The sequence below is a fragment of the Lepeophtheirus salmonis genome, chromosome 14 (genome assembly GCF_016086655.4).
Source record: "Lepeophtheirus salmonis chromosome 14, UVic_Lsal_1.4, whole genome shotgun sequence".
NCBI lineage: Eukaryota > Metazoa > Arthropoda > Copepoda > Siphonostomatoida > Caligidae > Lepeophtheirus > Lepeophtheirus salmonis.
The window spans coordinates 27141844-27157893 of NC_052144.2; the positions used below are offsets into that span (position 1 = coordinate 27141844).

Below are 16050 nucleotides of genomic sequence, written 5' to 3' on the forward strand. Positions count from 1 at the left end.
CTTTTCAATGAAGTATTACTGTTTTTGATAACTTTTCAATGAAGTATTACTGTTTTTGATAACTTTTCAATGAAGTATTACTGTTTTTGATAATATCAGTTATCATGGAAATGCTAATTAACTTCATTCTTAAGACCTTGAAACTAAGAGTAGGATTGAGTTACACATCCAAAATTTCATATTTAAATTAATATGGAGCGACAAAGTACTATGCATTACAACTTGATCGTCTAAATATTTATATATCAAATATTTTGAAAAGAAATAAATATAGATTTTCGCGATGGGGTGACAAAATTGGATTTGGAAAATAAATAATCTTCTTCAGCAGAACTTCATAGGAATGTATTCCCTCTTTTTCCTGAGAGCTACAACGATATTCGATGGGTACAAAAAAAAAGTAACTCCGGCATTTGGGAATCAAAAAGCTTATGAAATAAATAAAGATATTATTGTTAAAATACCCATGTCCTTAAAAATATACCTATCAATTGATGAGGTTATAGATGTAAATGACGCAAAATATGATCGAACAGTTACTTAATTATACGCAGTGATATGAAATGATTCAGTATAGGCCTTCATCAAAAGTTGGAGTTCCTATAATTTTGAACATAAATATAGATGTTTCCAAACTTTTAAGCATTACAAGATTGACTTTTAAGAAGTGTTTCATGTTTTAGAAGAAATTATCATTACGGGCAGCATTGCTGGATAAGTTGTTTTTATCACAAAGATACAATTAAAATTTTCAAAGATATATAAGTAGCTTTGTATATTTGTTTGCACCATTGCATTATAAATTTTTTATTTAATAGATGTGTGTGACAAAGGATTTGGAAATTTTTTCTAAAATAATTATAACCAGATAATCAAAAACCTAATATTATATGTCAGTTTTTTTTTTACTTTATTTCAAATTCTTTTTTAAATGTTACATTCATCTGATTAAAGACAAGTATGCCACGTTATGTTGGATAACTTGTTGCAACGAGAATCCACCTTCATAATGCCCTCGGCTTCACGGGTTAAGAAGCATTAGCAGTCCTAGGTAGTCCTAGTCCTAGGTATCAATGCTGGATTCTCATGAGGTCACTCCTGCCAAAGCAGCCAGCGCCATATGGCCAGAATTAGCAAGAGAGGTGAATTTCATTAAATGTAGCTTTCAAATAATACTAAAAAATATGGTTTTACCAAATCTAGTTCTTATTTATAAGCCTTTAAAGGGTTCCCAATTTATCTGGATCACACTGTACAACCAGCCAAATATTTATAACACATATTGATTCTATTAAAGACTTATATTCAAATTTGTGCGATGAGTTATAACACCCAAAATTATTTAAAATTGCTTAGAAATTTTTATTTGATTTAAGAAACTTTCTTTCAAGTGAAATCTATTAATTTCTAATTTTTGTTTTTGACGATACATTTTTTTTTACTTGAAGAACAATTTGCAGCCCCTCAAAAAGTTTCATAAGAATAATTTATTCATAGAATAGGCGACAGTTTGTCAAAGAACAAAAATATAAGAAGCACTCAATTTTGAGAAAAATAATTCGAATTCAGTTTTGTATTGATGTGCCACATATATATGAAATGTTTTCCTTTGTTTTTATTATAAATTATAGCAAAAGTTATACAACTATGATCAATTAAGTCCCTACATAATCTCTGATAAATAACTTTATAATTAATTTATAAATTCATCAATCACTAACTAAAAATAAATTTCAATAATGGTATTTTAAAATTTTTTTCTTAAATGTTAGTTATGAAATTTGATGTCAAAGCCAAACAAAAATACATGACTGATAGATTCTTAAAAATACAAAAACACAAAATTTATTTTGTTGTGATACTATTAATCGGAGCTCTCAACAACTCGGATTTATCTCGTACTCCTGTTTTTCAAAAAAAAAATGTTTGGATTTTAAGTGTTAGTAAGATTTCCCTGTATCTATTGCGCCTTACAACTACGGTCATTTAAAAATAAATTCATACTACATATATGACACTATGCAACAATATTTTCTTCCACCCAATAAAACCTACATTTATTACTGTTATTTAAGCCATAGAACAAGAAAAAGACCATTAAAACATTTAAGCGGATTACTTTTGCCTTTATAATCTTTTTTTAAGATCATATTTTTAGGATATAGTTACAATTATAAGCAATTTTTGAAAATGTATAAATAAGATGAAATATAAATAAAAATTCAGGAGAAAACCAATAGATTAATAAATCATTTGAAAAATGCAATTAAGGTGGGGGGGTCTAAGAAAAGGAAACAGAAGAAGGAAATTATATCTTACATCCCCCAATTTGTTTTTTCAAATAATAACTTGTAGGATATATTTAAATTTCGTTCTGTGTATGGGTATTTGTAAAAAATTTGGGCATTTTTCAAATTTGTATCTTATTTATTTTTTTAACTCAAATATTTTTTTTTTTTTTAGATAGGAATATGGAGAATGTAATGAACATGATATTTACAATTGACATATATTGCTATATCTTTGTATCTTTCTAAAAAATAAATAAGAGTTATTGGCACTTATAGAAAAAACAGAAAAAAATCATTCGAAAGATGCAATATTTTAAAAGTCATATTGAATAAAATTCCTAGAAAATGTGTCTAATCATAAATACAAAAATCCAGTATAATGAAAGGTCTTAGTTGGAAGCTAGTAATTTTTGTATATTTTTTCAAAGTGCTTAATATTATTGATAAAACAACAGAATAAACGATTTACTACAACTTCATAAAGATTTGCCATTCAAAATTTTTTGAATTTGATTAATTTTTTCCGATTATTAAATAATAAATGTAAAATTGTTTGAAAAAAAAAGGTTCCAAAAGAAAATTTAATTAAGCCGATTATTAGACTAATTGTAAAAAGTAATTAAGGAGATTAACCCCAATATAATTATGTTTCATATCCAATGTATTTGAACATAAACAGATTAAATGTAAGTTCTATCGACTTATTTATATTAAATTTTGAACTCTCCATGCAACCTTTTTTTTTTTTTTTTCTTATTCATTAAATATTTCATAAGAAACTAAAAGTTGAACTGAAAAAATTAATCAAAGGCAACTTTTCTTTGTGAGCAAATCTTTTATCAATATTAATATAAAGTTGTAGTTTAAAATTTATTCTTTAGTTATAATATTAAGCAATTTAATAAAAACGTATGCTTCCAAAAATGATCATTCATTTTACTTGGCTTTTTGTATGATTAGACAATTTTGTAGGAATTGTAATCAAAAGAACAAAGAAAATAATTTATCTCTTGAATTCTGGAATGTTTTTATTAATTATTAATACCATTAATTTTCATTTATATAGTTACTTAACTTTGAAAAATAACTCTGAATTAAAAAGTAGTATCTAAAAACGTAATATTTTACATCAGGTTTTCAAGGCTAAGCCTATTGTGGTTGAAGTTATTACTGTACATTTGCGTATTTCACACCTTAAACAAAAAATGAATGTTAGTTTTGCTGGAGGGAGTTCCAAAATCTGAATTTGTTGCCTTCTGCAATTCATTAAATTCAACGTTAATTAGATCTTAAATGATGATGTTATATAGTTTTTACTATTAGTTTAATGCAAATGATAGAATATATGTATTGTTAATAAATGATGCCTAAAAAGCATTACCTGCAGGCTCTAAAAAAATACAGTCCGCCCACTATTAGTGTTTGATAAAATAAAGAAAATGAGAATTGATAATACAATATTGGTAAAACTAGTTAATACAATATGGGTAAAACTAGTTCTAAATGTATTATTTTTCTTAAAGTATTAAAAAAAAAAACACCTCAAATTCACAGGATCTTAAAATGTACAAAAAATATTTCAAATGATTCCGCTTAAAAATTATTTCCCTGGAAATAAGAAATGGAACTAGAAACACAAACTATTGATGGAGATCCATTTAGTTTTAAAAAATATATCCCATTACAATTCTTGTCTGATATGCTTGAACCAATAATTCTCGAAATGGGAGCAAGGGGTACCAAAAGGATGTCTGTGACTATGGGAATTAAAAGTGTCACACACCATTCAAAATATTAGATTTTATAAATAGAAAAAATCATTTTGTATTTCCTTGTTTCCATAGTTATATAAAATTACGATGTAAGGTTAGGATGTTTTTATTATTTTTCTATACATGAAGATAAACATATCAAAATTAGTGAAGTTGTGCTAACAGGTACATGTTTAACTTTGATACAAATAACTCTTTAAAAATTTCAAGTTATTTTACATAAAAATTTTCAAGGTCATCGTCTTAACAGACCAGTTATATATATATGTATAGAAAATTATACATTTTTTCCAGGAAACTCCGAATTTACTTTTTTGCAATCAAATTATTGATTTACGAGAGATGGAGTTCTTTATTTTTACCATATTTTCTGAATATAACTTAAGTTTTAAAAAAATAGAAAATAAAAGCTATGTCCAACATTATAAACAAGTGATATACTATCAAATAATCCTCTTTTTTTTAACTTTGTTAACTTCTAATCAAAATTATAAAGTAATGAAGTTCATTTTACTTTTTTCTGTCTATATAATTCATAAAATGAGTTTAGAATTTAAAAAAGTGAGTTAAATTGCCCAAATTTCTGGAAAAAATTAACATATTTTTAAGATACCGCTTTGGAAGCTATGATAAAAAAAACACGATTTTTGGCAAGGTGATACTATTACTTATTTAGAGAATGTTACTAAAGTTTCATATTCATCAGAGCTGGGATTTGTTTATATATTGCTGTTCAAGTACTTGCTAGTGTATTTCAAATTTTTTTTGGGAACCAAAATTAAGATCATAAGATATTTAAGTATTGTATTTTCAACTTCATTTTTGAAATCCTCACACTTCAAAATAGTTAAGTACCAAGTTTCAAGAGATCAGCTTTTTTGGATAAAAAAATATACAAGAAAAAGTAGTGTTTGATAAAATAAGACAATTTTTTTCGTCTGAGACGGGTATCTATATCTTAAAAATGACTTAGAATTATTTGCTGAAATTTTACACACTAAATTTAATCATGAGTTGGAGCTTGTGAGTCATCATCCAAATCTGGGAGGGTCGGTGACATACCCATGTCAATTTGACATGGAATGACACCGCTTATTGTTATCTAGGTCAAGGAATTCAAATGGAACTGTTTCAGTAATTGTGGATGTATATAAATTGAAGTTTATTTAATTAGCAAAACAAAATGGTGACTCCTAGAAGATAAAGTAGTATATTTTATCAAAAAATAAATAATAATCTCTGAATAAACTGTTTTTTACGTGTGCACAAAATTCAATAAACAATGTTAAACATAACAATAGACTGGCTTCATTTTAAAAAAAAAACAGTACTTTTAAGTTCAAAAATTTGTGATAAAGAGTTTCGTCAGAAAAGTCAAAGCTCATAACTTCAGCCTGGCAAAAAATAATTTTTTGATAAAAGATAGCAAATTGGCCTGTAAAAAAAACATATGATCTTATCTTTTAAAGTAAAATAGCTAATAAAAGAAACATCCATTTTTATCTCAGCCTGCGTTTTTTTGGACACGTCACATATGAAAATGACTTTTTACAAGCTTTTAAATAAAAGTGCAACATTCTCAATCATTTTGAAATCCTCTTCTAACGTTTCTTCAAATTCAAAAATACTCATTAATCCTTAAAATATCCTTGTATGAAGGAAAGAAAAAAGAATCTGCTCAAATTTTATTTTCTGACTAAAATTCAGGAGCCTCGTAATTAAAAGACATTTTTCTCATTCTATATGAATTATTAGGAATAAAAAAAATACTGTTTCCCATAAGACCAAATCATTTTATTTCAGAATGTAATCAAGGGAAAGAGGATTAGTAAATTATTTCTTATACTTAATTATAATATGAACAAGATTATTTTTTAATTATATGAGTAAGTAACATACATATTTATAAAATATTCTTCATTAATATTCATCTGTTGTTCTCATAAATTAATTAACTAGGGACTACAATATAAAGTTAAGTCCTTTATTAATCAATAATAGTAATATAATATTTTTCAGTCACGTTAAGTTAAAAATAAGCATTCAAAAAGTAGGGATGACTGGGTACAATAGTAACACTATTCGGTACGAGGCGCAGTTCACCTTCACGGTACGCTTTTTGGTACATAGGGATCCTTTCAAATCTGAGTACTTACTTATTCAATAATTAATGAAGGTTGAGTCATTAAAATAAATTTATAATTCGATATATGAAGGTATAAACAATTAGTTAGAAAACAAAACAAACTTGAGCTGTTTACCTTACGAACAAGTCTAGAAAGCGACACTTGAACGTGATTGAAGAATTTCTTTCGTGTACTCCAAGCAGTTAGACTTCACACGTTTACACCACCCAGAAGTGCGAAACATTGTAGAGAGAAAAGAGATCTCTCAAAAAGGACGAAGTGGATCCGGAGGCCATACAAGTGATCTCGGGATTGACACCAGACTGTCCATTCAGCTATCAAAAGAGCGTGAGAGTCGAGAGGCCACTTTTGACTTCAGAAATGAATGAAACCCATCTCCTCCATTCCAAGACTCTTTTGAATGAGTGTTTTAAGTTCTTTTGAATTATTTTTTTTTTGACACTTTTGAACCCCCTATAGCCATGAGGCGAACCCCTTCGACGGCACCTTTTTGAAATGCCTGTACAGACCTTCATTCAAACACCTAGACCCTCAAAGTCACATTCAGCCAGCAGGGGGACGCCACAACAGAGGACTACATCTGCAGTGGCTACCATACCTTCCACCGCCACCTGGAAGCCATCATTGCCGCTAAGGAGGCTACATTAATAAATAAGAGAGCTCAGATACACATTTATTTTTTGTATTAATTTTGTTGAAATTCTGTTGTTAATTAATAAATAATATGTTGTTGAAGTTTGATATTCAAAGTGTTAAGATTGTAATGGACCACTCGGTATAATAGTATAGTTTTTTTTAAAGCATTAATGCAGTCTTTTTAGGTTTTAAGATATTTTATAATTTATTTTATGTATAAACAAATTATTCCAAAATATACTTAACTTCTCTAGAAAAATTAACGTTGATATAAAATATACTTGGGTTACATAATATTTATAAATTTATAAACTGTTTTACAAAAAAATGACCTTCTCTACATTTTCCAGTAATAAAGAAGACCGATTAGGAGTCAAAGTAACGCTAGCTGTCAAAAAAATAATCGGCTATGTCTAGATATACCCTTAGTTGCGAGGTATGGTGATGCTAATTTAGAAACTTTGGGAAATTTATTTAAATTCTCCCTCCACCATACTTCTAGTCATTATCTCTTCTTAATATTTTATTTCTTTTGACTCAGATTAGTAAGTATCACCAATTATTTTTGTCTTCAAAACTTTTAGTGGGCGGCAATCAATCATTTATTTCACCCAGGGGATGGAATATTGTTGAATTGACTACGTCGGATTTTGATTGATAGATCTTTTTAATAAAAAAATAAATACATAAATTATTTCAAAAAAATAAAAAGAAGCTTTAGGATTAAAATCTCACTTCCGTATTTAAATCTATTAATAAAAAATTTCATAATATCAAAATATTTTATAAGAGATTATATATTATATACATACTGCTCAAAAAGTTAAAAAACGTACCAAACCGAACTGCTGTACAACCTCGCATCGTAGTACCTAACCCTAATATTTTACATAAATTGCATTTAGATAAATGTTGCAATTGTTGCCATAACTAGGCACGGTTGCTACAGTTAAATACAACTAAGTTTGAATTAGAAATGAAGAAAAATAAATAAATCATATTTTGTTAGGAACTAAACATTTTTATATATTGAATTATATTAAAATAACAACCAGTTCTTAAGTGTTGTCAATATAGTTCTTGATGTAGACCTTTAATTTTCCCATGTAGTTATATAATGTTCACAAACTTTTCCCTCCAATTTGCTCTAGCTTAATGGTTCTGAACTTGGTTTCGATCGATCCCTAGGGGTTCGGTAAGTCAGTTTTAGGGGTTTGGGGGAGGTCAAAATACATATAATTTGTAATAAAACAATCTACTTCACCCATTAAGAAGGGTTCCATGAATATTCACTAGAAACTGGTTGGGTACAGTACCTCCAACAAGATTAAGAACCAGTGCTATAAATAAAGTAGAAACAAACTTTTTTGGCTTCTAAGAATATTTAAGACCACTAAAAAATCAAAAAAATGTTTGTTGAACATGTACAATGTTCTTTTTTCTGTATGAACTGGGGTTGATTCCTATCGAAACAAATATTTTTATGTGATACCAGCAATATTTTAAGGCTTCCCCTTGTCCTTCATAACTTTAAGTACACATCCGTGTTCAGAGTTTTCTTAAGATCAAAATTATGGGGTGTCATAACATGGCCTTCATTTCTGACGACTCCCAGTGACTTCGTGGAGACTAAGCTCTTTGTTATGAAGATACCAGGAGCTTAAGTCTTGGGATTTGACATCCATAATCTGTCATTCTGACGGTTGAATATTTGATCCAAAATAGACTTTTTCCCAGCACTGAAGAACACCAATTTTCTGATGTTTAAGTCTCTTCAATACCTTTGTTGAAATTTGCATGTTGGTAATTGAAATGAATAAAATTCTTGATTGGCAAGCTCAGTAAGGATGAATTCAGTATGCATATCAATTGAGCAGACCAGCAAGAAATCTCAAGCTCTGACTTGTGTCTCTTCTTACTTACTGGACTTCTTTTTTTTTTTTGAAACTCTGCCTTACTCATCAAAGGCCTTAACAAAGTCGCTTACTGCCTTCCCGTAGTATTTTATTAGAGCTTTGATATGAAGAGGATTGGTTGTCCAATGCGTGCAAAGTTTGCATATTTTTTGATTTGTTCCATAAATACAAATAATTCTTCACCATTACATTTTAGAAAGTTGAAGTTTATGGTATTTATAACCTCACATAAAAAAATAACCATTATTTAAATTTATCGTGGAAACTTTTATGTTACTAACATTGTGTATGCTCTATATAAACGTACCCTATAGAACTATCCACGAACTCCCCTATCAATATTCAATTTTGTCAACGTATACTGATCACCAAATACGATCTAAAAACTAATTTAAGTGATGTATTTACTCTATTCTATATTATGTTTGACAAGTAAAGAACATTGTTTTTCATTCATTGTGTATTTATATAATAACGTGATTACTCTTGTTCATTTTTTTTATTACTTATTCTTGGAATGAATTAGAGATTTGTAGCAGAGTTGTTTATTCAATTATCTAATTCGTAGTATAGAGCCTTGATTGTACGCTATTCCCATTTTTGTTTCAAAAACAGGGAATACAAATTAAAATATCTTTATTAAAATTGTTAATAAAGTATTAATTAAATACATTAATCATTCTTACCAACGAAGCTGAGCAAAATTTTTGTCTAGGTTTGTTTCTTAGTTTTATTGTGTGTTGTTCACCAGGAATACAGGAAAAGTTATAGACCAATATAGGTAGAACTTTGCGCGAAGATTCTATATGGTCATGGTAAGAGGTCATTAAATTTTATGAAGAAAAAGTCAATGTTAAGGTAGCAAAAAACGTAAAAAATACATTATTGATCATAATTTTTGAAGATATTGAGGTCACAAATTGGTGTCCTTATTTAGACTTTATAAAGATGCATCAGAAAGTAAAAAATGTAGTTTAGGGGAAATTACCATTGACAGAGGTTTACGTTCTACCAAGTGCGAATTCTAATTGATATTAAATTAAGCTTTGACAACTTTTGTCCACCGATTTCACAACAAAAATGTGCAAAAATGCTTAGCTAATAAATTGATGGAAGTTTGTAAATTGAGAAAATAAATCATAGCTCAGGACTGAATTAGTAGTTATAACCAGGACTGTTACTAGCTTTCATTATTTGGGAGGGGGGGGGGGAAGAAAGACAGGAAATGGGTTTAATTTCCGTCAAAACAGGACTTTTATTCCCTCAAAAGCCCAAAAACTAATTTATAGGAACATACTTGATTATTTTATAGGTCTATTTTATAAATTTTAGACTGATCCGTTCGACCATATTGGATTGATTACACTTATAATAACACCAAAAACAGACTTATAAATATATATAGTATATGATAAAAATTGTAGGGAGACTTTAATAACTGTTGGGTGGGGGATCAAGCCCGTCCTCCTCCAAAATATTATCGAAAATGGTAATTGGAGACAATAATATTAAAGTTGGTAGACTATGATGAATTATTTTTAAATGTATAAATCATTATGAAATACTACATCCACTCATTTTCTATCTCTCATTTTCATATTCTTGTTATACTGGTAGATGAGTTATATGAACGCATAAAAATCATCTTTTAAAACCTTGTTCATAAAATTCCAGAATTTATTAATTACTCATGAACTCTCTCATTGCAAAAGACGATGTGCTTACAAGACGTAAGTCACTGAGTAAGTGTATCCACAATGTTTTCCAAATGGTGGGCAAGCACATTAAATACAATAATAGTCAATTGTGGAATAATATTAAACCTGTTAAACAATTTTAGGACATTTTCTAATACGGATTATAATTTGTCAGTAATTTAATTTTTTGATAAGATAATAATTTAGGACCACCCTAAATTATGAATTATATGAACGATACTTTATTTAAGATCATTAACAAACTTATATTATTATTTGTAAATTCATATACGATAAAAAATAAAATAAACCATTTTGAGCTACTATACAGATTCATTCTGTTGCATTAGGGAAAACTGTGTTACTAACATGTGTCGTTTTTAAGGGTGTTAAGACACAAATAATAATATGTGATCAATTATTATTATATTTCTTCGATACTGATAAAAAAACACTTTTTTTATCAATATTGTTATCTAATGATAAAATATAAATCTTAATAAAAAACTATATAGATCTAGCACAAAATAAAAAAAAAGTTTTTTTATTATTAATAGCAAAAAAATATCTGATATTTGAAAATAATAAAATAAATGAGCCGAATAAAAAAAAATGTATACAATTCATTACAGATTTATTTCAACCCATCGGTTTGCAACATTAGATGGAGGAAGTGGGTTTTTTGGAGAGTCAAGCTCTGGAAGTCGTAGGAGCTCTTTGGAAATCCCCGGAACGACATCCAAACATGGGGGACCTCTGAAACTATTCAAGCGAAAGGAGTCTAGGTATTTATTCCAATCAGGTTTGAAGTTAGAAATGTATTGGTTCTTAATATGGAACTGCTATTTAAAACGTCTCAAATTTTTAAGTACCCTTTACAAATCATCATTATTACGAACATTATAATGCAATGCGCTTTAGTTTAATAAGTGGCATTATTCTAGTAAAGTTTTAAATATCAATGATAATCATTTTATTCTTCATTCAGACCAAATTAAATTATGTATTATTGAAATGAATATTGATGATGATACCATTGAATAATTTACAAATACTTGTATAAATACGTAGATCATTTACAGTTGTTTATAAAATGGGTAATGATTGGAATGGTATGTATGAGGAAAAATTATATTATAAGTTTGGGTGTTTTCTTAATTTAATGAATCCATTTTTGGCTTTTTGAAGAACAATCAATATATTCTAAATTTAAAAAAATGAATATGATTACAGAATATAACTTCAATTTGCCACTAGGGAGACCTCCAAAGGCACATCGAAGGTTCTACACAAGCTGATAATGGAACGGTCTTCCATGGCTGCCCATTGCTTATTAACATTGGCCTTCAATTAGTCCATATTTGGTTAATTGGTAGCACAACCTTTCTTTTTGATTTTTCACCATACACTGTCGTTCCAAGGTTTCAGACAAGGAGATTGTGGGTGTTTATGAACATCTTTGTGTCCTTGATGATTTCCTTACCCAATTTTCCTGTGTAGAGAAGTTTGGTAACCATTTCACGTTTTACGTCGTGGTTCATGATAAATGTGACTTGATTGAGGTTACGAAAAAACAAAAATAAATTCAAGTAATTTAGCTAATCAATGGTTGTGAAATTTATTGATTTAATAACTTATTATCACAATCTGAACCCTTAAAGATTTGTCCACAAATTAATACAACTATTGGTATATGATAATGTTATTTATTATAAATTTTTATATGAGGCGGCTTTAACAACCAATTCCTTAAATTTAGGAAACATCTTTCGACTAATACATCCCAATTTGTAGTAAAACTAATTAAACAATACGTATTTCAATGTACATAGTATTTTTTTATTTTAACTACAGATATAACGAATCATTATATCTATAGCATTTACTTTACATATTTATAAATATCAATTTTCATATATACATATTACTGACTGGAAAAATAATTAATAATTAATAATTGTGCTTTAAATGTTGGACGTTTAAATTGAAATTTTTTTTGAGTAAGAAGTGGTAGTCCTTGTTGGACTCAAAGAAGAATTACAGACTGGCATTCGAATAATTTCTGTCTATTACCTTGCTAGATACAAAATATGTGATTTGTGTTTATTTTCTTGTTGGCATAGCTTCTGGCAGCTGATCACATAAGAGGTCATAACAACAAAGTTGTTTTTCTATCAAACACTACTCCTATTGTCAGGGTCACTTTTCATTGTTCAATCTCTTTTATTTTTACATATTTTATAGAACTCTAAATATGCTTTTACGTAGGTGACATTTTTATTGTAGTTGGAAAAATAAGAATGTTCTTTATTTTCAAAAGATGTTATAATTATTATTTTTAAAGCAATAACATTTTTCAATAAATTAACCATTTGTGAAAAAATAATTAATATACAAATATTACATATATATATTAAATATATATATAATATTCAATTGTATTACTATATAAGTTATAACATTTTCAACAACGTATTTGATACATCATTAAATTATAGGGTTGATCTTTTCTTGTAGTAACCATTGTATCTTCTCGAATTTGTAAGGAATAAAATTTGAACACAAGGTTTTGTGAGGACATTTATCATCTGAAAAAAGTGCTTGGCCCAAGTTTTATTCAATATGTGAGCCATTAGCTCTATGAAATGCATCAATCTGAGGCCTAAATCCAGTGGAGACTTGACTATGTAGTCAAACTTGAGCTTGGCCTACTCCTTATTGATTGAAACCTGTAAAGACTGGACACTCCTGTGAGGAGTGGCACACACCCTCACCTTCAGACGCGTCTACATAGAGTAGTCTATGGGGTTAACGTCTAGAGAGGAGGGCTGGCACATGTTAGATGATGACACGGAGCTCCGTCTTGAGTGAAAACAAAATGGCCCCTGACGTTTTTTCTGGCCCAAGGTAACCCTTTCTTATCCAGAAGTTCGTTGATTGAGTCGCTTCTTCCTCTCCACAAAAATGGGAAGGCAGACTCCACAACGCTCAAAAACATGGTTGCGAATGCATTTTGTTGTTCTGGAGAAATGTCTTACTCCAGCAGAAACATTGTCTGGGTGTTTGGTTGTGATGTAGCGGTTGTTCTGTTTATTCAAATTAGCATCAACGCTGAAAAAATTCCAACCGTCACAGCTTGCTCCGTTCAGAAATAAGATGTCTTGTTGTCCTTCCTCCTTGATTTTCCACCAATGCCATTCCGAATTGAAATAATAAAATGTGTAGCACTAAATAAGATAACCCCAATAAATCTGTCAATATGTAATATGCATATAAAAACACATATGGATAGTTGTTTTTTTTGTTGGATTTTCAAAATTCAATAGAATTCACATACAAAACAAATTGCATATAAAAAAAATAAAACTTTAGTCAATAATGATTAATATTTAAAAGAGAATTACTTATTTTGCACATATTTGGTCGAAAAAAATTAAAACAATCGAATTGCAAATGAAATGGAAAAATAATTATTATTGGAAAATTAATACTCTTTGGTAGTTTTTATTTATTGTATGATATGTTCCAAATTATACACAGTTATATTGGTCGTGTTCAAGGCAAAATGCAAATATAATTGTAACTCATTCATTTATTCATAACTATTGGAAGTTCCCGTCATTGGTTTGTGCTATTTGTCAAATATAAACTATAACATAATAATTTTCTATGCCCTTGCTACACACATCTATTGTGACGCCAATTGAAAAAATTTAATTTTTTCATATTTATGCCGAATTTTAAATTAAGCCATATGTTTAAGATTTATAAATGTCTTGTAGAAAATTTAAAAAAAAAATAGTTTGGGAGCATTTATTTTTCCTTTCAAAATTATTAGAACAAGAAGTTTTAATGGCAGTATATGCGAAGGTATTCCGAATATCTGTGTCGACTTAAGAAATTCGACATTTGTATCCATAATCTCGAACCCACTACTAAATTATTATTATGATTAGAGTTTATGATTTTATTTACGATCTCGTGTGAAAATATCAAGAAGATCAAAAAACTAGTTGAAAAATGTTTTTAACATTAGGCTTTATAGTTTATTTTTCTTCCACCTGTGTTCCTGATTTGATTATTGTATGATTTTTATTTTCATATGAACTCATATTAATAAAAGAATTCAATTAAATGTTTAAATTATTGATCAATTATATATAATATCAATAGATCATGTAAAATTTATTTATCTTCGATTATATCTACAGGGTTTAAAAGCAAAAAAGTAAAATATTCGCCATATAATTAACGAGCATTATTACGGAAAAACTGGACACTATATAATTTTTTTTAATTAAGTTATCCAAAACTTCAACTCCAAAGAAATTTAAAAGTTCAAGTTGTCCACAATTTGCAGCAACTCATGCTCCCAGACGAGGTCATAAGTTTCTACATGATCTTACATTTAAACGTAATCAATAGAAACCCATTCCAGACATTCCGAAGTTTTTAAATCAATGAGATGACCGTGGTGGGTCCTACAGGGCTTCCTCTCAATAAGGCTACAAAAGTATTCATCTATTTAACTGTGTTTAATAAATCTGCACAAAGTCAAAAGTTCTTTTTACAAGAGATTAATTTAGATATAAAATTTATTTTTTGAAATGCTCCTTCCCCTCTTTAGTCAACACTCTTCCACGAATAAATGACAAAGTCTAAAGAAATAATGACTACATGAACTGTAGTTTTGAGATAGGCCACATTTTTGTGAGGAGTCCTACAGAGACATAGTGAAAGGGCGAAAGGTCAGGTGATGAAGAATCCCAGAATACCCATTTCCAGGATGCACCAATTGTGGAGCAATGGTCTTCTGTATAATTCAATGGAGTTTTGATACCAAACATAACTGTCTTCTGGGTAGTTCGTGCACATCAAAGAAGCTTAGAGTTCCTTAGCAAGGGTTAGTATGTTTGTCATTGGATTGGTCTTGATTGTCGTTCATAAACTCATCAGTGCGTATTTGTTTGTTCTCACACTATAAGGCCTCTGTTTAAGTCTACTCCTTAAACTTTTATTTTCTTACAAAAAAAGTATCGTCATTTTTAACAAAGAAAAAACACAAAGAATATGAAGAAAAATAGGCTACAATAATGATTAATGACACAACTCAAATTACACATTACCTACAAACATTTAATTATTATCATGATTATTTTAATCATAGAGCCATTTATTCTTCTCAACATAATATTCACAATATTAGAGTTGATAAAAATTTTGGGACTAGGGTTAAAAACACCAAAGAAGAAAACATAACATAAATAAAAACCATCATTAAATTCAATATACATATGAAAGAGATGAAAGGTTGAGTTTACGTATAATAATTATTTTCTCTTCCTTTCCCTCTTTGAATATACATTATATAACATATAAATACTAACCGGTAAATATTACCACGTGCCTGAATAGAAGAGAGGACCTCGACCCAGTTCTCATAACAATTATTTATAACTCCATCGTTCAAAACGGCTCCAGCCCCCTCAATTCTCCTTCAATGAAATCATCGAGTCCTAACGTCCTTATTATAGTCTATTATTAGTCTAAGTGAAGTATAAAATGCAGATAACTTTCATGATGACTACTTA

At 28.8% G+C, this 16050-nt stretch overlaps 1 protein-coding gene across 5 annotated transcripts in view; it reads left to right on the plus strand.

The window, feature by feature from the left end:
• The window catches only part of rsh (Rap GTPase activating protein radish), a 223403-nt gene that overhangs the window by 121371 nt on the left and 85982 nt on the right, over positions 1-16050 (plus strand). For all 5 annotated transcript variants that reach the window (XM_071893238.1, XM_040724920.2, XM_071893237.1 and 2 more), the window contains one exon: positions 11092-11244. In XM_071893238.1, coding sequence (XP_071749339.1) covers positions 11092-11244 — 153 coding nt within the window. The remainder of the gene's footprint in view (positions 1-11091; positions 11245-16050) is intronic.